Below are 21727 nucleotides of genomic sequence, written 5' to 3'. Positions count from 1 at the left end.
TGCCTTAACCAAGTGTCTATATTGCTTAATGGTTAGTCAAGCCCTAAGTCCATGATAGCTTACCTTGGTTGGCAGGAAATGGAACGGCCATTTATATGCAGTCATTCGTAATGTTGCGTTGTAATGTGCAACAATGTGCCACTTATAGTGCACAATTATTATAAGATAGGTTTGTGTCAGAAGTGTAACATATCTTTCGATGACAGTTCAGTGTTAGTCGACAAGATCCTGAGAGGTCTCATAATACCATATTGGCTTGGATGGTATATTCTAGAAAAGCTACGTTCGAGAAGTGGAGCTGAAACTTAACGAAAAGTGTAAATGCCAAAGAGTCTGAAAACAGGAAAGATTATGAATGCAATAATCCAAGTTAGGGGAGCTAGCATTCTTGCTGTTTAGAACCGAGTAAAATTGATTTTACTGATTGTTCAAATATTGATCAGAAAATACAGAGGCTCATTTCCAAACACGCTTGCAACAACAATGCATTGATGTAAAATAAAGTAGAAAGTTGTTTTCAAAGGTCAGAAGTAAGCTTGCAATCTTATGGATAATAAATATTATATTTTAATGCATGTTTTTATAAAACGTTTCGCTTATTTTTCCTTGTTCCCCTGCGTTGTTTACAAACATTTAAAATATGTCAGGTCCGCGCCTTTTTGTATCAAAGTAACTCAGGTTATTGCGTATTTTGAAAAAATTAATATAATGATAATATCGGTAATTTATGGCAGTATTTACCAAAATATGGGTAGGAATATAATCTTTGGTTGAATCGCGAAAATTTTAAAATACTCTTTTTCTTGTCATAAAACCGTATGTTTCTAATTGTAATTACGAATTAATTTACTGCTATGAATTAATTTCTATTAGTTTTATATGAATTTGTATGATTACTGTAACAATCTTTCTTTTTTCCCCCACCAGTGACAGACTGATTAAGATCGCCAAATACCTAGAATTCGTTTGGGATTTAATCTCAAACGAATGAACTTGGTGCATACAAGGTGGTCACAGAAAATTTTTTCTGATATATGAACTAGCGCTATATCGACTCAACCAATTCGATATGAAATTTCAAATATTGTTGAAGGTATGCTCTTGAGATCGTGATGATCGAAAACAACAAAGCACTCATGGTTTCAATAATTTGTACGTATACTTCAGTGGTTCTCAACCGGTATTACGCAAGAGAAAAATAGATGGTACGCAAAGAAGCAAAGTATTTTTAACTATTAAATTCAAAACGTAAAACACCAACATCCTGACTGAGTTTTTTCTCTAGCACTCGTAAATTTATGGGATCTGAGCTTTGTTCAAGAGTGGTGAAGGTAGAAATACTTTGTAGTGGTGGTACTAAAGTTTTCAATTTTTGTTAAGTGGTGCGCGTTAGACAAAAGGTTGAGAACCGCTGGTATACTCCATTTATTTTCATATGAAGATAAATATTAAAGTATACTCACCATTGTAAAATCTAAAACTTTGATGATCCAAACTGTGAGTGAAAGGTTTATAACAACCAAAGAACATAGCAATATGAGAAGGAAGTAGAGACATCTTTTCCTCCACCCATAGATGCCGATTCTGAACAAGCAATGACTAAAATAAGGGTCGAGACAAATTTCTTGTCCATTAGGTTGTGGCTGGCAAGTTTCATTGTCATTCCATTCGGGCAGAGGTGGCGCTGTGATGGCCACAGTCTGCCCTGTTGCCATAACTAGAAAAAAGAAATATTATTATAGTATATTTAGTATCAAATTTAGTGTAATAATATGCAGTATAAACCAATGGCTCATAAATAATGTAGAAGGTTTTACTTCTTTATTTAATCATGGATACATTTCTACTGATTCATCGTATTTCAAAAGTATCACACGCGCTATAATAACTATCCTCACACCCTGCAAATATATTATGTAAGAGTTACTGGTCCAATATTACGAATGTCTGCGGTAGTCGCGTTCGATCCATGCCATTTATAGTTTTTATTTAATTATGGCAAAGCAAGTGAGGGCTAACTCTGCCTAAGGGAAGGGATGTCTTGGTGGAGGACCTTTCTAAGGAAAACTGGCTCTTTCCCACGTTACACAAGGGGAAAACTACGAAAATGTCTATGCAGCCAGACCGTTTACTTGGAATTTAACTCAGGTCGGAACTACCAGTGCTCAGCGACATTACCGCTCGACCCCCGGTGGGCCACCATACATAATATTCGCCTGTCAATGATTACCATAGCAGCATTGCATTTTGCAATGAGCTGACGCATTCGCTGAGATCTATAGCTGCTATTAAAAACGACTTTTTGCCCAAAAATACAGCGCTTAACATATAAAGAAAAACCTGTACGGAGTTAGATCGGGAGATAACTCGATTACCGCTTGGACGCGTATCATATGAACAACAGATCATTTTGTAGATCATCTATAGTAAATAAGGAAAACTGCGAGAATTAACGATTCAGTCTATGCATCATTTACTATTTTCCACATTTAAAAAATGTATTATTTTTAAAATATGATTCATTGTTTACAGTTGTTCTGTATTTATTTATAATTACTAACAATGTTACCATTTTAAGGAAAGATAAATAAAGATACTTTCAACAAATATTTAAGTTGCCCCAAAAACGTATGGAATACTATACTTCAGGAGAAACAAAACTTTACATAAATAAAAATAGAAGAGTCGTAAAGCAAGGAAAACGGTCAACAAAAAGCTGAAAAGAAAACTGTTAATGTATAGTAACTGTTAATGTATAGTAAGTTTTATGCAGTAGGAAACTAGAAAAATCAAGTTTGATACAATCACTAGGATTCAAACTACCTGATCTACCAATTGTTCGCTATTTAGGTTACAATTTACGCCATCAGAATCTGCACGGAATAATGCAGTAATTCCTTATATTCTCTATCACTTAAAAGACTATTAGAAAAAACTCGAGAGTTAGTCGACTAAATCCAAGTGGTGGCCAATTATCAATTTAGTCGGAAGCCACTGTAGAAACATTAGGATTTTCGGAGCGATAACTGTAAAACATTAACTATGTCTTCGATGGGATTCAGCTACGGCTTTTATATTTATTAAATCACCGGGACAATGCAATAATTTTGTATACATATTCTACAACAGTTTACTGTGAACATGTCGATTTTAAGATGATATGTTAATGAATTATCATCCAAGGTATTAAAATTACATGATTTTGTTCGAAAACATTAGTCAAAACATTTTTAAAGTTTTGTGGACATTACGCTTCTGTAAATTAGCAGTTTCTTTTGCTTTAACATGCATAACCTCTCATTTTAAAACCACAGATTTTCTTCGATCTAGAACAAAGCCGTTAACATAATTACAAGTTTAAGAATTTCTGAGTTATTCTCTAACACTTAATAATCCTATTATTAACAAGTTTACAACAATTAATTAATTTTCCAAAATTACGTATTTTCGATTATTATTATTTCATTGTTACATTATTTTCCTCTAAGACTGTTCTCTTTTTCCATAATTTTGTTGGGAGGCTACAAATTTAGGAAGCGCTGATATGGACATTAAGAATTAAAATTTTAAATTTCTGATATAGCATACATTTTTTTTTAATTTAATGCGAAAAAATAGATTTCTGTTGCTGAAAAAACATCAGCTGAATTTTAAAAAAAAATAAAAATAAAAATAAAAATTCTGAAAATTTTCAGATTTTATATTACGCCCAAAGGGGCTTTATTTAATGTTTCGTGTGTTACCTTTATTTATTACATATCATGTCCTTCGCACTTAAATCATAAAATTCAATTCAACAGCAATATCGCAAAATAATTTAAAAAGAGTGTATCTTTAGAATTTCCGATACACAGTCTCGCGCGCTGAAGATAATTTTATTTCCCGTACACTGTTGCCATTGATCGCTTTGAAATCGTTGAGTTTGTTAATCAAAAATTCTTTAAACTTTTAGAAAATATGAAATAGATAATAAAATAAATTGCAAATTAGGGCTTCCAGATGCCCATTTTTTTCAGTGGAGGATTACGTAATTCAAAATTTTATGGCTTTAGATACCGTTATGTTATCACAATGCTAGAAACATACGTACATTTATGCAGATTCTTCATTATTTAATTTGGTGGCAAGAATTTGAAAAGTGATTCGATGCAAAATGCCAAAACGAAATTAATAGCCCTTTGGGCTAAAAAAAAGGGGGGGATATTTCTGAGTTTTGAAATTATGGTGTGGTAAAATATATCACAATGACGTGGCTAATCTAAACATTTTGAGTCTTCCTGCCTAAACACTTTTTTATATATCAGCAAGTCTGGGGTTACGATTCGTCCGCTAGGCTTAATATCGCAAAATAAAAGATTTTTTTTCCTTGATAAATACCTATTGTTCTAGGTTTAGCAATTTATAACTCTTAAAATTAGAAATAGTACAATGCACAGTTTAATGAGAAAGAACTGGAAAATATTTTAAGATAATGAAATTAAATTCAATGTATCAAGTTTAATACCCTTTAATATAATGTAAAATACAATGAATCAATTTGAAATTCTTTCATTCTTCAAACCGAAGTGCAAGCAAATTTAATGAAGAAAATGCCATACATGGAAACTATAACATTAGTGAAGTTATATGGATATACATATTATCCTTATTAATAATAGATTTTAGAATTTACTGAGAATAAATTATGCATAATTATATTGTACAGAATACTATGAAAATCCTTTCCCTATCTTTAGATATTCTATCACTTGCCGTAACTCTCTCAGGAAAATCGTTAGTTTTTAAAGGAACAACCCAACAAAAAGTACCCTATATCTATTTCCCAGGAGCGCATATTACAACTGAAAATTTGTTCTCAGGCCTGTGCCTGCAATTTTACACATTTCAAGCATCTCTTTCGCTTTATACTGCCAGCAACAGAAAGCAACATTGGTACATGTTATTCTTCTATAAAAACAAAATAACAGTAGGCAGTCTTAAGAAGATTGGTTCAGATATCTATAACTTCCTCTCCGGATGTGATGGAAAAAGGGAGCACGACCCTCATAAGGACATGCCGTTGTTCTACTTCTAAATTGAACTCAAATGTCTGCAATATAAGAGAGCAGAAATATAAAGAGTCGTTCTTAACTTCTGGAAATTTTATCTGAACGTTTTGTTGAGTTTCAGAGAAAAACATTTCCGAGAAGTAGAAAAGAAGAGATTCTAAGCGTTTTTATATAATTTGCGTTGAACGACGTTCTAGTGTCATACTGAAGTTTTAAAACATCGCTGTTAAACGAAATAGTGAGAATATAAAATTATGTATAGGTATTCTGTTTTGGTTTCTTTTGTTGAAATATTGCAAGATTTTACAAACGTGGAGCTCCAAAAGTTATTAAATAATTTTAGCTCGAAGATAGTACACAAGTATATAAAATGAGTTTAAAGAAATAATAATTGTTTTACATACTGATTTAAATGGAATCAGACGAAATCTTATATCTTGAAACTGTTGAGATCATTTGATAACCTAACTTAAACTACCTTGTCAGTTACGTTTATTTAACAACTTGTTATGCGAAGTTACATGTTGAACAATACTTATTTGTTGGTTTTTTTTTTTTTTTTTTTTTTTTTGGATTTGATGGTTATAGACACTTGTGAGTTACAAAAAAGTCTCCCAGAAATCTGAGGAAATATTAGGTCTTTTCAAGTTGAAACATTAATTGCATATTTGAGGGATACGAACTAGAGATTTTCCAGTCACCACATAACATAAGTTTCCTAACCACTTACATCACAACAGTATACAAAGGAGAGAAAGTGAAAATTCCTTACATTTTCTCCATTTACGCTGAGATTGTGAACTAATTAAACGATGTATAGTTAACGATGTATAGTATCTAGTAAAAATCTAGTCGAGATAGTCTGTAAAAATCTAGTCGAGCAAATTAAACGGTGGCAAGTTATTGCATAGTTATCTATCGCATTTTAATATGATCCCCCTTTGCAGAGACTATTGAGACTTTTCGAGCAGGAAATATATAAGCTGCGTTCTTACCTGAATTCGAACAAAGTATCTTCCAGCTGCTAGCTGGAGTGGTGTATTTAATTATGGCAAAGCACACTAGGGCTATCTGCCTAAAGGGAGGGATGCCTTCGTGGAGGACTTTCTAAGGGAAACTGGTCGTTGCACGTTACACATGGGAAAACCACGAAAACACCCATGCAGCCAGCCCGTTCGCTGGATTCGAGCCTCGGACTGAACTACCAGTGTTCAGCGACTTTACCGCTCGGCCGCTGGTGGGCAGCTGCTAGCTGGACATGCTAAACACATAACGAGAGTCCATATCGGAGAATGGAACATATCCTTACAATATTATGTACAAATTACGGTATTAATGTACAAATTAAGTTCTACACTTAACTATCAACTAAATTTATGATTTACTACTTATCACTTAACCTTTTCGCTTAAACTCTTAACTAATGGATTGAAAACAGTAGCGATTGTCTCCTAGAGTATAATAATCATAGCAACAAACCACTTTAGTGCAAGTTGATTCACTTAGTTATCATTTACATTTGAAAACAGCCTTCTTATATTCTACTTTCATCTTTCCATCATGCCTTCTGATTTTCATTTTCTGCCGTAGTCTGCTTCTATGTGTGAGAAATCAGGATAGGCAGGACACAACAAAATTTAGAAATAACTAGTTAGAAATTTAAACGCAAAATCGTTCATCAGAAAATGTTTTGAGTTTTCTTTCATTCTAGCAATTTTCTAATCTCAAATAATATTACAGACCCACTATCGGCCGAGCGGTAATATCCGTTGAACACTGGTGCTTCAGGCCGAGATTCGATTCCCAGCGAAAGGGTGGGCTGTACGTGCGGTTTTGTGGAATTTCTTCATGTGTAACGTAGATACAAGCTAGTTTTCTTTTAAAAGACATCCACACGGCATACCTCCTTTTCCGTTCAAGGCTTAATGGCGGAGCAATTAAAAAAAATTACAAAAGATGATAACAGTAATTTTTGCCAAAACTCTTGTTTATTTAATTGTATGCAAATTCGTTTACATGCATATGAACATAATGAAAACTTTTTTTTTTTTAGATTCATGCTTCAGGGCAGCCAGATCGAGATTTAATATTTTATGCAGTAAAATAAAAATGCCCCAAATTAGATTCATGTTTTTAAAAATAACAAAATTTCATATCTTTAAAAATGAATGTTTTTACACTTCTTAACGTAAAAATTAATGTTGAATTAAGAAAGCTCACTGTTAGTAGCAAAATATTTTAAAGCTTAATTTACTCTTCTTCAGCACTGACAAGGAGTTTAAAACATACTTAGATTGCAGTTTATTTCCTTTTAAGAGGATCAGTCTTAACAATTTTATTTATAAATAAATTTTATTTGATAATAATCATAGATTAAAAGATTATTGACTTAAAGAAGCGAAATAGCATCTTAATCTTATTCTTAATCTAATTCTTTGAATAAAATGCTTGTTGAATACCTTCTTCTTTACAGAAATTTATTTTATAAATGACATATGCAGTCGGTAATCTTCGAAAAATAATTAAGTACTTAAATTCTCAGTAAAATAACAGTTCATCAGTGGCTATTTATGATAAGAATATTTTATTTAAAAGGAAACTTGTACTTCCAAGTTTCCTTTTTTTTTCACAGAATGCAATCATCTTAATCAAAGTACTTTCTGGTTTAAAAAAATCATATGAGTAAAAAAAAAAAAAAAAAAAAAAAAAAGAAGAAGAAATTCTTTTGTTCTCGAAATCGAATTTCGTCCTTTAAACAAGAGAAAAAGAACAAAGGACGTGCCGCAATGAGCGAACAAAGAAAAAAAATGATTCAAGAGGAATTGAGTTGATTAAAAAGGCGAGATCTTTTGGTCTCTCATAATCACCAATTTCTTTTCCAAGATCCTTTAAGTATGATTTCAAATACACGGAGTTGACTGGGAGAAGGATATGCTATAGGGAATAGGTTTTTTTTTTCTTTCTCATAACTTAATCTTTTTCATCTGGTAGAAATTTGAATTCAACTTTGAGTTGATTATCAATTTAAAAGAGGTTCTTCGTCGTTGGTTTGGAGTGAAAAGAATTTCTGCCTTTTTTTTATAGATTGTAGGGTTTATATTTATTTTAACTAACATTTATTTTAAGTTTAAACTATCTTTCCTGTCAAGCCTTACTTTCCCCTGGAACTGCCAATGCCACAATATGTAAATTTTAGTAGAACGCGCAAGGATTCAAATTATCAGCGGAAGTATTCTGATTTAAATAGAAGGAAACAAGTTCGGTGAGAGTGATATTCTTACTTAGCGAGCGCGGAGGTAGTTAGCGAGAATTGAAGAACCCCGCGTTGCGGCCTATGTGCTTGGCGGGAAGTAGTGGCAATTGTTCCAGTGAGCTTCAAGTCTGCTGAATTAGCAGCGGTATTGTAAAACGCGGTGAGTTAGTTATTTTAGAGAGCCTCGTAGTTAGAATCTTGTCTTTACTTTCTTTTCAGGTTATTATTTTTATTTGACTGCCGAGTTGGCACCGTTTGTAAGCGTCAAGAGAACGCAATTGTAATTCATTACGTTGAATAAAAAGGGACTTAAACCCTTCACAAGCTTCTATCTTTTATACAAGTTTTCACAGTCACCTCTTGGTTGCGTGCAAGTTGGAGGCGCGCAACGTTATATTGGCGCCCGAACACTTATCGAACTGAAATGGCCGAAAATTGGATGGAAGCCGCTGGACAACACCAAGAAATGACAACTCAGTTAGAAGGATTTGGATACCTGGTCCAGACTTTGAGAGCATCAATCAAGCCAAACGTCTATTTCGACGGAAAAAATTCGGTGGCGGTATTTCTCGAAGGTATAGAAAACCACTTTCAGCTCTACCCTGTGCCTGAAAGACAAAAAGTTGCCATCGCCACATCAGCACTAAGAGGACAGGCCGCGCTATGGTGGAAGAACATAAGCAAATTTCTATTAGGGGAATTTGGAAGCCCGACATATACATTTGAAAATTTCAAAAAATCGTTAGTAAAGGCCTTCCCCATAGTGAAAGATCGCGCACTGCTGGAAGCCGAGCTATATAGTTTCTATCAACGGGATACAGCAGAATTGACGGACTTTATTTTACGAAAAATCAAGCTAACGGATATGCTGCATGGGAAAAAACACGATGCGGAGATAATTGAAATAATATTACCAAGATTGTTACCCGCTGTCCAAGACTACTTTGAAATTAGAAACCCAAGAACATTGCAGGAACTCTTCGAATTGGCGGTGAAGTTTCAAAATTGCAGAATCGCGGAAAGAGCGAGAGGGGAAACATATTCTCAAAGTACCCGAAGGAAGGAGGAAACCAGAAATGGAAATCGCTCATATGGGGGAAAGAACTATCAAGCTAACGCATCGAAACTCGAAGGTCAAGGCCCAAAAAGAAAATCTGAAAATAAGCATCCGCGTACCCAGAAGACACAGATTGAAAGGAAAGCTTTAAACGAGTAGAGGGGCCTGTGAAAGGGAGGGTCCAGACCCCGGAAGTTTTAAAAAAACCCTCAAATAGACATTTAAATACAGTCATCGTAAAAAACTCACAGCTACCAATTATACATGTCTTGGTTGGCGATGTACCAGTAGAAGCCCTCATCGATACAGGAGCAGAAGGAAATTTCATGAGTGAAAAGTTCTTCAAAAAGAATTTTTATAGGATACGACTCTTTAAAACCAGAAATACGGAAATTATAGCGGCGCAAGGAAAAACATGTCACTGCATCGGGAAAGTATCATTAAACGTACAGGTAAAAGAGGAAAATCTCAAAGTATTAATTTTTGTGGTGAAACACCTGCAACACTCTCTTATTTTAGGTATGGAGTTTTTAAGGGCCGCGAGGGCCAAATTAAATTTTCAAGATAGTTCCGTGGTGTTGGAGATGGACCAGAGGGTGGTGGAACCTGTGGAGACACCTGAATTGGACCTTAGCCATTTGAATGACCAGGAAAGTAAAGCAATACAGCAAGTGGTGAGTAATTTTTCTCATTTGTTTTCAGAAAAACCAGGAAACTGTCAGATCGTGACTCACAAGATTCAATTAAATGCCGAAAAACCTTGTAGGACTAAACCGTATCGCTATGATAAACAAAAAGACTTAATAATCGAAGAACATATTCAGGAGATGTTAAAGAATAAAATAATAACGCCCATAAATAGTGAGTACGCGAGTCCAGTCGTACTATGTAGGAAAAAGAACGAGTTTCCTCCTTCGGATAAAAGGGCTTGGAGGTTTGCTATCGATTACAGAAAACTAAATAGCATTACTAAATTTCCAGTTTACCCTTTGCCGGTTATAGACGAGATCATTAGACAGATCAAATCGACAAGATATATGTCTACTTTGGACTTAACGTCTGGCTACTATCAAATAGCTATGAGACCCGAAGATATACACAAAACCGCGTTTATAACAAAATCGGGCACTTATGCATTTTTACGCATGCCCTTTGGGTTGTGTGGGGCCCCATCAACTTTCCAGAGAGCTATGGACATTGTTCTAAAGCCTGTCTTAGGAAAATCAACTTTAATTTATCTAGATGATATAATTATAACGAGTAGTACGTTGGAGCAACACATTAATGACCTCGAACAAGTTTTTAAATTATTAAAAGAGGCCGGTCTTACAATTAACGCCTCAAAATGCAAGTTCGTAACTAAAGAACTTAAATATCTCGGTTATAAAATTTCGCAAAAGGGTATAGAAACGCAAGATTCAAAAATAAAAGCTATTAAGAATTTCCCACCGCCCAACACCGCCAAGAAACTTTCGTCTTTCCTTGGATTATGTTCTTACTATCGATCTTTCATAAAAGATTTCGCTAATATTGTTGAACCACTCTTACTAATCAAAAGAAAAAAGAGTAAATTTACGTGGACAGCGGAAGCTAACACAGCTTTTGAAAGATTAAAAGAACCGCTTATTAATGCCCCTGTTTTAAAATTCCCTGAGGGGGACGAAAACCTGAAAATTGCGGCAGATGCGTCAGACTATGCGGTGGGGCGGTTCTTATGCAAAATAACCATCCGCTGGCATTTTTTAGTAAAACATTGAATCAGACACAAAGGAATTATACAGCTACAGAAAGAGAAACATTAGCCGTATTAATGGCTGTACACAAATTTCGAGTTTATTTCGGCAAATCGCCAGTAACAGTCTTTTCGGATCATGCGGCTGTTGGTAGACTTTACTCGGGGAAAAATCTAACGCCCAGGTTAATAAGATGGGCTTTAAAACTCCAAGAATATAATATCACAATAAAATATAAACCGGGTAAGGAAAACAATGTAGCTGACGCACTTTCTCGTATAAAACTGGACGATGAAGGAAATGAACTTAAATGCGCTGTGTTGACTTCAAAAATTTTAGATTCTAGAGATACGGTTATTACTGAACTGAAAGCTGATCCTGAATTTGGAAATATCTATGCTTATTTGAAAGACCCCGAAAGCTTTGAGCACACAGATATCGATGCGATAAGAAATAGAGCAAAAAACTATGAAATAATAGATAATTTATTATTCTATACGAAAACAACAAACGAAAATCTTGAGTATAAGCCAGTCATCCCAGCCTCGCTTCGATTAAGCATTTTGAGGGAGTTGCACGAAAAAAAAACAGCGGGCCACCTCGGGGTCAGAAAGACTATAAAAAGGGTACGCGAGGCGGTATATTTCCCGCAATTATACAAAATAGTAACGGCGTATGTCAGGTCCTGCAATCAATGTCAGTTAATAAATGATGTTAATTACAGCCCGGCCGGGTACTTAAATAGCATTCGCGCTACATTTCCGAATGAAATTTTAGGAATAGATCTCCTTGGTCCCTTCCCCCAGAGCGAGTTAAATAAAAATCGTTTTCTTTTAGTAATAGTAGATCATTTTTCAAAATGGATGGAAATTGTTCCACTTAAACGCGCGTCAGCCAAAACAGTCGCAGATGCATTCTTACACAGATACATTTTAAAATACGGTGCACCGATAAAAGTCATTAGCGATAACGGAAAACAGTTCATTAGTCAAATATTTGAAAACATATGCAATGGACTTGGCATACGCCATATCAAAATGGTTCCGTATAGACCACAGGCTAACATAGCAGAAAGAGTTAATAAAAACATAGTAAAAATAATTCGCAGTTACGTGAGCACACATCACAAGCGCTGGGATGGCTACATAAATGAATTAGCTTATGCTTTAAGAACGGCACATCATGATACTACGGGAAAAACTCCAGCAGAATTATTTTTAGGCAGAAAGTTAATTACGCCTTTAGATAAATTATTCTTTGTGCAACAAAGAGAGCAGGAGTTTAAACAAAAAGACGTGCAAAAGCTAATTGATCAGGCGCTTAAAACCTCGGATACGGCAAGAAATAGGCAGAAAATTTATTATGATAGAAAACGCCGTGAAGCAGATTTTGAAGTTGGGGATAAAGTATTGAAGCGGAAATTTTCTTTATCAAGTGCCCCAGACAATTTTATGGCAAAGCTAGCTCCAAAGTTTGAAGGCCCCTATGTAATTCAGGAAATCAAAGGGGTAGTATTATATCTTAAGAACGACAGAGGGGAAATCTGTAAAGCAAGTCCCGACCAGGTGAAAAAATACTATAATCCAAATGATTTCGAAATCCTTAAAAGTTTCTTGCAGGACTCAAGTCTAAACGAAATAGAAGGGCCAGAGACTGCAACAACTATTCCACCACCCAAGAAACGGAGAACTGAAGAGAGACCTAGCACTTCTACAACCCGGACGTCGGTATCAAAAAGAAAAAATGATTTTCAAACTCCGGCGTTTAAGAAAAACAAAAATACAGATGAACCGGGTAAAGAAACCGTGGTAAAGACGAAAACACCACCTACAAAGGATGGCAGGAGAAATTACACATCAAGGAGAACGCGCACACGGCCACAGAGTCAGGTGCCAGCAAGGCCGCCGTTCCGGAAACTGAAACGACAACAGGAGGCACAAAAATACGACGAACAGAAGAAATTCAAGAAGGACTCCAGACCGGAGGACGTCAACACCAGCCGTCCCAGGCAGAAACGCAAAGGCCAACAACCAGACGATTACTCCGTCAAGAGGCCAGCATGTAGAGGACGCAAAAGAAAAAGCAACGGGGACGACACTCGGAGATCAATAAGGAGAAGATTGACATCCATGAAACCTCTAACTTGGGATCAATTTTGCCAAAAACGGATGACGGAATTTCAAGCATCGAAAACTCAAAGATAAGTTAAAACCTTCTATAAATTTTTCTTTCTGTTTTGTTCCGAAATGTTATGCATAAGTACGAAGTTCTATGTTTTGACGAAAGTCATTATGTCTCGGTTGAGACTTAGTTTTGTTTTACTTTATTTAGCTAAGGCAAAAGTATTATTTTCTTTAAGTGTAAAAGCTAAAAACAAGCATTTTCTGTTGGTCGAAAGACTAATTCTGTTATGTTAAAGCCAAAATTTGGCCGAAGATAAAAATAACTTCGTATTCTTGTATTAATAAGAATTTTAGTTTCAGTGCCGCCAGCTTGGCGAAGAGAGTAAAGTAAAAATTTATTTTCTCTTATTCATTTTGTAAAAATCATATGTATTAAAATTTTGTAAATGTACGTAAATACTTGAATGTTATGTAAAAGTAAAATTTAGTCTAGAAGCATAAAATTGTAGATGCTAAAAGTGAATGCTTAAAAGCAATGAAGTCAAAATTTAAGTAGTAAATTGTAGATAAAGTCATGCTTTAGAGCGAAAGCCTGCGTGTTTAAAGATGAATGAGGGGGAAGTTAGAATGAATGTGTTTTGTAGGGTTCTCCACCTACATTTGAATTTTTAAGACTATTAAAGTAGCTCATTGAGTTGTAGAATGTCGAGTAAGGTGTGTCTATTTGGTTGTTGAATTCTAACAAATCATGGTGGTTAGGGGAAGTGTTGTAAGACTAAAACACGAATATTCCCGTTTGACACCACACACGGTGGAGAGCCAGGGTAAAGTTAAATTAATGCTTGAAAAATTGAATGAATGTGAATTAAGCAATAACTAAGAAAAACGAATCGTTTAAAAACAAAAATTTATTGTGTCAAGAAAGTGTAAATTATAATGTATGTAGAAAGATACTGATACTTATTCCTTCCAGATGCTGGAAGGAAAGACCAAGATTGATTGATGAAGTCCAGGAAAAGTTGCTGTAAGAAGAAAGCTTTGTAACGAGTAACAGAATTTTAATATATAATTGTTACATAAGATTTGTGTAAACGAGGCTTTCGCCAGTTAGTTCAGAATTAGATAAACTTACAACAGGTCGTTTGTAGGACCTGCTTCCAAGTTTTCCAAATTCTGGCAACGGCAAATGTAGGGTTTATATTTATTTTAACTAACATTTATTTTAAGTTTAAACTATCTTTCCTGTCAAGCCTTACTTTCCCCTGGAACTGCCAATGCCAGAATATGTAAATTTTAGTAGAATGCGCAAGGATTCAAATTATCAGCGGAAGTATTCTGATTTAAATAGAAGGAAACAAGTTCGGTGAGAGTGATATTCTTACTTAGCGAGCGCGGAGGTAGTTAGCGAGAATTGAAGAACCCCGCGTTGCGGCCTATGTGCTTGGCGGGAAGTAGTGGCAATTGTTCCAGTGAGCTTCAAGTCTGCTGAATTAGCAGCGGTATTGTAAAACGCGGTGAGTTAGTTATTTTAGAGAGCCTCGCAGTTAGAATCTTGTCTTTACTTTCTTTTCAGGTTATTATTTTTATTTGACTGCCGAGTTGGCACCGTTTGTAAGCGTCAAGAGAACGCAATTGTAATTCATTACGTTGAATAAAAAGGGACTTAAAGCCTTCACAAGCTTCTATCTTTTATACAAGTTTTCACAGTCACCTCTTGGTTGCGTGCACGTTGGAGGCGCGCAACGTTATAAGATAAAGCAAATTTCTTTTACCAGAAGAATATCATATAGATGTAAATTCATATGAAAATGGTTAGGAGTGTAGCAGAATATTTTTTAGTTACAACTGCTTTCTTTGAAATAACGCTTTTATTCGGGAAAAGGGGATATTCTTAGGATTCATCCCTGAAAATCACGTTTTCTTCATTAATAAGTTTTGAAAATATTATGTATAGCTCCACGAAATAAAACATGATAACCATATAGTTTCACTTAAAAGATTTTAAAACAAATATATGTTCTTAATTATTCATATTTTGATAATTTTTACATTTATTTTCCCATCAGTCTACAAAAAAGACACTAGAGAATCATAAATATTTCACATATAATTCTATCGATTTGGTAGCTGCGGTTTTGGTTCTTGCACTATGAATGGAAGGATATAACGGAAGAGAAATCTCCATTTTTAAATTCCTAAATGCTCTCCCACTAATAACTTACCGTATTATGTTAGTACTGAAATACAATAACACAAGCACACTCAACACTAAAGATTTTCACGTAGTAATCACGATCATGAAGACGTGCACTCTTTTTTCGAACTGTTGTAGAAATACGAGGGGTGTGAAATTGTCACAGTGGGTAAAACCGTCACTGTTCACTGTGGTATGAAACTAGTCACTTATATGTGTTCTTTTACAGGTCACCCTTCAAACTGTCTCTTTTATTTCCTTTCAAAACGTATCTGCTAACTGTGCATATATCGACAAGAGACTGGACCTATTTTTATAATCCCGTATACTTCCAGTCTCTTCCAAAAAATGGATCTTATTTAGCTATTCCTTATTTTTCTGGCTGTTCTGGATAAGATTTTGATTTTTTTAATGATTTTTTTCGCTTTCCTTTGTACTTTTCTTTTCGTATTCATTCAGATTTCTGATTGCATCCACATATTTCAATGCCCAATTCTCACTATAAATTCACCTTCGATTCATAGGTCATATGATGTGATAAATTCAGACTTGTTTCTTGATCTATTTTGCTTGCACTTGCATGTCGTTGAAAACCTATCATGCAATGCTATTTCGAGAATGCAGAAGCAAAAATATCTCTTCGTCATTTGTCGGATAACATGTGCTCTGAAGTTCAAATTAACGATCTACTCCCTTTCAATTTTCAAGCAAACAATCTTCAGGTTCTGGGTATCCGTTATTAATCAGCAGTGGTATTCTAGTGCAACTATTTGAGTATGCGAATATCCGAAAAAAATGGGCTAAAAATTACTTATCTTTGTCTTTGTACCCTCACTTCTGCTCTAAAGCGCGCCTTTAAACTCCTGCAATTATTCTCTTTCTCACGGTGCTGCATTAGTCAGATTCTTTACTGTTGGAAAAAGAGCATATTTTACTTCAACCATTCTTGAAACAGTATAGAAACTCACTTTTTTCATATTTCACTTGTCTTTTTGTTTTTTTGGGTCAAAATGTTAAAAATCTTTTATTTTCGTCCAGAGTAAGTGTATTAAAGAGTATTTTATTGCTTTATTTGATAATACAGATGTAATATTATTGCACAGATGTAATCTGTTAATACAGATGTAGTATTATTACACATTTTATTAAATATTCCTAACAACTTACATTGCATACTTTATAAATAGATTTGATCATATTTGTTCATCATACACGAATGTCCTGCTTTACAGTGCTTGTTATTACCCGTGGTATGATGTATCCATCGTAGGCATTGAAATATTTACCAGTGGATACTAAGCACCATTATGCATTATTGCCATCATAATTGTTAGCCACATTGTTCCTTCTCTTAAATTATTCACATTACATAGTTTTAACGAAGCATGATAAATTATTTACCAAGAGATGCAAGGCATTATTGCATATCACTGCCATCATAATTCTTGGTCACATTGATTTCCTTCTCTTACATTATCCACATTACTTAGTTTTAAAAAAGCATGATAAATTCTAATAAGACTTATCTTCTAAAATTAGAGCTCCCGTAGTCTTGAGGAAGGCAAAAGGAAAAGAGAACCAAAAACAAAATAAGGTTATTAATAATTAAAATGAATAAAATAATAAATAAATAAAATAATAAATAAATAAAATAATAAATAAATAAAATAATTAATTAATAAAATAATAAATAAGTAAAATAATTAATAAATAAAATAATTAATAAATAAAATAATTAATAAATAAAATAATTAATAACTAAAATATAAACGATAAAATACTTAAATTTATTTAATGATGAATTCTAATAAGATGAAGAAAAATATTTGTCTTTAATTGAAAGGAACTATATTAAATCGACGATAATATCACTGTTTTCCCTACATCTCCTATAAAGAGCTACTAAATACTTTAGTATACAAGAAGTCTGAATGAAATGTTGTAAATCATGAAACTGTATCTCAGGTATATTTATTTTAAAGGTTTTTAATTTACAACTTATAGTAAAAAAAAATGCTAAGAGCTTTTGGTTCGAATTTTTATTTAGTCATTTATTTTCAATCTACGCCGAACTTATGGCAAGAAAAGCACAGTTGATGTCATGTTTTTTAAACAACTCATGCAGCAGGGCATCTAGAGGATGAGGTATTTATTGGAAGTCTCATGAAAACGCCAATGATTAGAGGTTTACTATAAGTGTGACATCTCTTCCACTGATGGGAACTTGATGATACTTCTTGAACTGAAGTGTTCCAGAGCATCTTATGCTAATATTTTGTCACCTGATGTCTGCAGAGAATACCTCAAGCAGATAGACTATTTTACAGAACTTTTGCAGTACTTAAAAGCGAAGTAATCACGCATTAAATTAATTTTCTTACTAAATCGTTTGTGCATGAAATAATAACTACTCAAGGAGTGGTAAAATATTCAACATACGTTATGCCCAATTTTACAAGAGTTAGATCATTTCACCTTACTGCACCCACCATTAAAATAGAGCAGTAAAGACGCAGGTCATCAACTCTTTCTTTCGAGTATCGGTTTCTTGTACAGTGGACTTAAAAAATGATCTCTTTTAAACTTTTCAAGTTGGTAAAATAATAGAATCCAGTTTCCTACATAATATATTTATTTAAGGTTCGCCCTTAAGCCAGGTAGCTATGCTGTATTTTACAAAATCTGATACTTACTTATATACCCGCATCACTTTCTTGGAGAAAACGTTTCGGCTACAAAGTGTCACCGCTAACATTTTAATGATCCCCACATGTTTACTTCTAAATTTTTCTCTAGAATGCAGTTAGTTGGAATATGATATTTTTGATCTCATATAAAAGTTTCAGAACGTTAATAAAAGAGGCCACTTTAGACTCCTTGTGGAAAAAATTATTATAAAATCTCAAAACTGAAGATGTTTGTTAAGAGCAGGGTGACCATTCGTTCCGGATTTTTCGGAGCATTACCGGATTCAGCTCTGAATCCCGCATGGATCCGCGTCCTGAAATTAAATATTCGTCAAACTAAATCGGATTATTTATGATATTACTTTCGGAAACTTGCATGGCGGCATGTGGGCATATAATGCGTCAAAGCCACCATGTTATAAATATGTGTGGCAAGTGAAACGTCGGCAGGCGAAGTGAAACTTCGTTCTCGCACCGAAGACACATTGAACCAGTGTGTCAATATGCCTTCAGTGGAATAACAGTAAGGACCTTTTCTGTCAACCACTAAACTGATTCGGCGCACATTGCGTCTGCCTATCAACCACGTGACACTTATAAATCAATGAGCTGAACTAGCACGTTTCTTACTACGTAATCCTACATCTGCACTGGCGAAGTAATGTTTGTGGCGATATGGTCGGAAATCGGGATCTTAGCGATGGGTGAGAGTAACGGTTCTTTATCCCCTCACGAGCTCTTGGACTCACGAGCACCGCATTTACTGATATCCGCCTTCCACGTCAACCGACACCAACGACCAGTCGCATCGGCCACTTACGCCCGATATCAAGAATTATATTCTGCAACTACTACGCCCTATAAATATAAATACCTCAACTAGATCAAGTGGTAGCTATATTAGTATAATTTTCTAATACAACCACCAAAACATTTATTGTTTGTTTCTCAATTTTAGTGTTAAATTTATATTTTTCAGAATCCTTCCAAATGGCCCACAAGAAAAGAAGTCAATAAAGATACAGCAAAAGAATTTGCTTTAATAAAGCGGGCAAAAACTATTCTAATGTTCATTGCATTCGATGCAACCAACATTTTCAATTACTTTCGGTGATGAAAGCAGGTTGTACGACACATTGAGTCGCAGAAACATAAGAAGACATATCAAGAAACAACATCTTCCCATTGTGTCACGCAATATTTCGCAAAAGAGAATTTGCTGAGGAGAAACGACAGCTTGCATTGACTGAAGCAGTATTTTCATTCCACATAGTCGCGCACTAATCTATTGATCATTTAGATCTATGGACGGAACGTAAAAATTAATTAAACAAATTTTTGACAAAAAGTTTGTGCGGGAAAAAAGGAACTGAGACAATAGTTAAAAATGTGCCTTCGTAAAAGCCCATCGTAATCTAGATCTGAAATTCAAATTAGAAAATACACACTTTATGACCATTTACATAGATACTTCAAACCACAAAGTCGTTTCCCATGCTCGTTAGATATTTTGATCACAAAGAATGTGTTCACGTTAAAATTCTATATTTTATCACTCTTCCCAGAGAAACATTGGAAAATCACTAAATGTTTACTGATACGTTGGATTCAAACAACTTGACAAATAAGTTGGTGGAATATTGTGCAGAAAATGTTTATTCAAATTTTAAGGTGTTCATAGAAAATGGACAAATAACGTATTTTGCCCGATTGAATAATCAATTAAATCTCTCAATAATTGGAGTTAGCTGAGCAGCACACATAATTCTCATTGCAGTTCAAATTGCATCAGATCTGTTTCCTATAGGCATTGAAGGAATATGTTTCAGTTCTCGTTTCATCAATAGATGTAGCTTAACTTTTGTCTAGCCATTCTTATCTTATCTTATCTAATCACTATATCTTATCTCGTTCATTTACGCTTTTGCAGCTGAGGATGATGGTTTGGTAAAACCATCGAAACTAGTCCTGTGAAAATTGGCAAATATAACACTGATTTTTGTTGTTTGAATTCTAAATTAATATTTGTCGGCGTGTTATTTTATCTTAATTATTGAAGGAATAGTTGGCAAAATTTATAGTTACTTTTTATATCCATATAAGCTACCATACTTCGCTGTGTAAACAATATATATATAATAATTTATTTCCTAAACAGTATTGATTAATTGATTATATTATCGCCTAAGTTTAATTAAAGTAGAATTATTTTAAAAGTGTGCATCCATACTGGTAAGTTATATTTTGAAAGATGTTTTGAAGTAATTTGAAAGCAAAATGTTAATAATGTTTTAACGGGGACTGGAGTTAAATCATCATGAAGAATAATATTTCAATTGTAAAAGAAAAAATTCAAACATGTAATCATTGTCATTGATCGGAAATTAGTTGACTTTTCAAGGGGAACAAACCAACTCCCGTTCAATGAACAATAATTGATAAAAATACGTAAATACGAAAGTGTTTCGTCTTTACTCGAGTTATAAGTTAAAGCCAAACCGGCAATTCTAGTCAGGCCAAATATTTCCGCGAATAGTAGGAATTATGAACCAATGCTGATACTCAAAGAACTTATTCTTATGAAGCATTTTAGTCAATTCAATTTGGAGTAAAAATCAATTACTGTAGAGAAATCCTATAAAACTCGAGTAACCGTCCCCGACACTTTCATGTTTATGCATTTGAGTACTATATTATTTGTAGAAATTAAACATTGGAAATTGTCATTATGAAATCGAATTGAAAGTAAAGTTGAAATAAACATAGAAGATTATAAAAAAAGATAAATAATGCAAACTTTGTAAAAACAAATCAAAGAAAATATAAAAAATAATATAAAAATAATATAGAAAATAATATAAATAAGATCAGTGAATGTACATGAAGATATAAAGGCCAGAAAAGGTATTAAGTAACTTACATTCTTTCTAGTGGGAGAGTTGGCAAAGTGTTCTCTTCGTGTCTGACTCAGAAGTGTAGGGTGTCCGAAAATTCTTAGCGGCAGTAGGGGCTTTGAATAATATCAGTCGGTAAGACTTGGGTGAAGTAATTTATGGTAGTGGGTGGGACTTGGAATTCTTGAGGGATGTATTTTGTGGAGTTCTTATCTGAGAGAGACCGTCTGTTAAGATTTTTTTGAAAATACTAGTGAATGGAAATTAATTAATTTCTGGCTAATTGTCGTGTCGCAATGATTAAGAATTTAAGAAAGGAAAAAGGCATTTTCACTGTCCAAGAGCTAATAGACAGTCTAAAGGCATGAAATAGGCCCATTTTTTTAGTAACAGTATATGTCTGAAGACGATTAGCTTTTTACAATATATACAATTGAGTCTTCCAACTAACAGTCATCCAACTTATACCGCCTTCTCAGGTTTAGGAATAAATTATCATATCCCTATCAGTTAAATGATTTAGAGTGAGTATTTAACGCCTGCTCTTTTAATATATATATATATATATATATATTAACAAGCAAGGTAGTAGTACAATACTGTATGACCAATTTACAATTTCTAATATACTTAATTTTGCAGCATATTGCGCAAAAAAATTAGCTAGACCAAATTGGTCATACAGTATTGTACTACTACCTTGCTTGTTAATATATATATATATATATATATATGAAA

The 21727-nt window shown here is 34.1% G+C and overlaps 1 protein-coding gene across 2 annotated transcripts in view; it reads right to left on the bottom strand.

Annotated features, from left to right (window-relative positions):
• LOC118185887 (delta-sarcoglycan-like) overlaps positions 1-21727 on the bottom strand; it is a 234365-nt gene that overhangs the window by 82767 nt on the left and 129871 nt on the right. For both annotated transcript variants that reach the window (XM_035355826.2, XM_035355817.2), the window contains one exon: positions 1464-1717. In XM_035355826.2, coding sequence (XP_035211717.1) covers positions 1464-1715 — 252 coding nt within the window. In that variant the 5' untranslated portion in view covers positions 1716-1717. The remainder of the gene's footprint in view (positions 1-1463; positions 1718-21727) is intronic.

The sequence above is a fragment of the Stegodyphus dumicola genome, chromosome 8 (genome assembly GCF_044657685.1).
Source record: "Stegodyphus dumicola isolate Sdum_Otavi_A_Nest chromosome 8, ASM4465768v1".
NCBI classification, from domain to species: Eukaryota; Metazoa; Arthropoda; class Arachnida; order Araneae; family Eresidae; genus Stegodyphus; species Stegodyphus dumicola.
The sequence above is the reverse complement of the archived record's forward strand: the minus strand, read 5'-3'. Positions and strand labels throughout refer to the sequence as shown.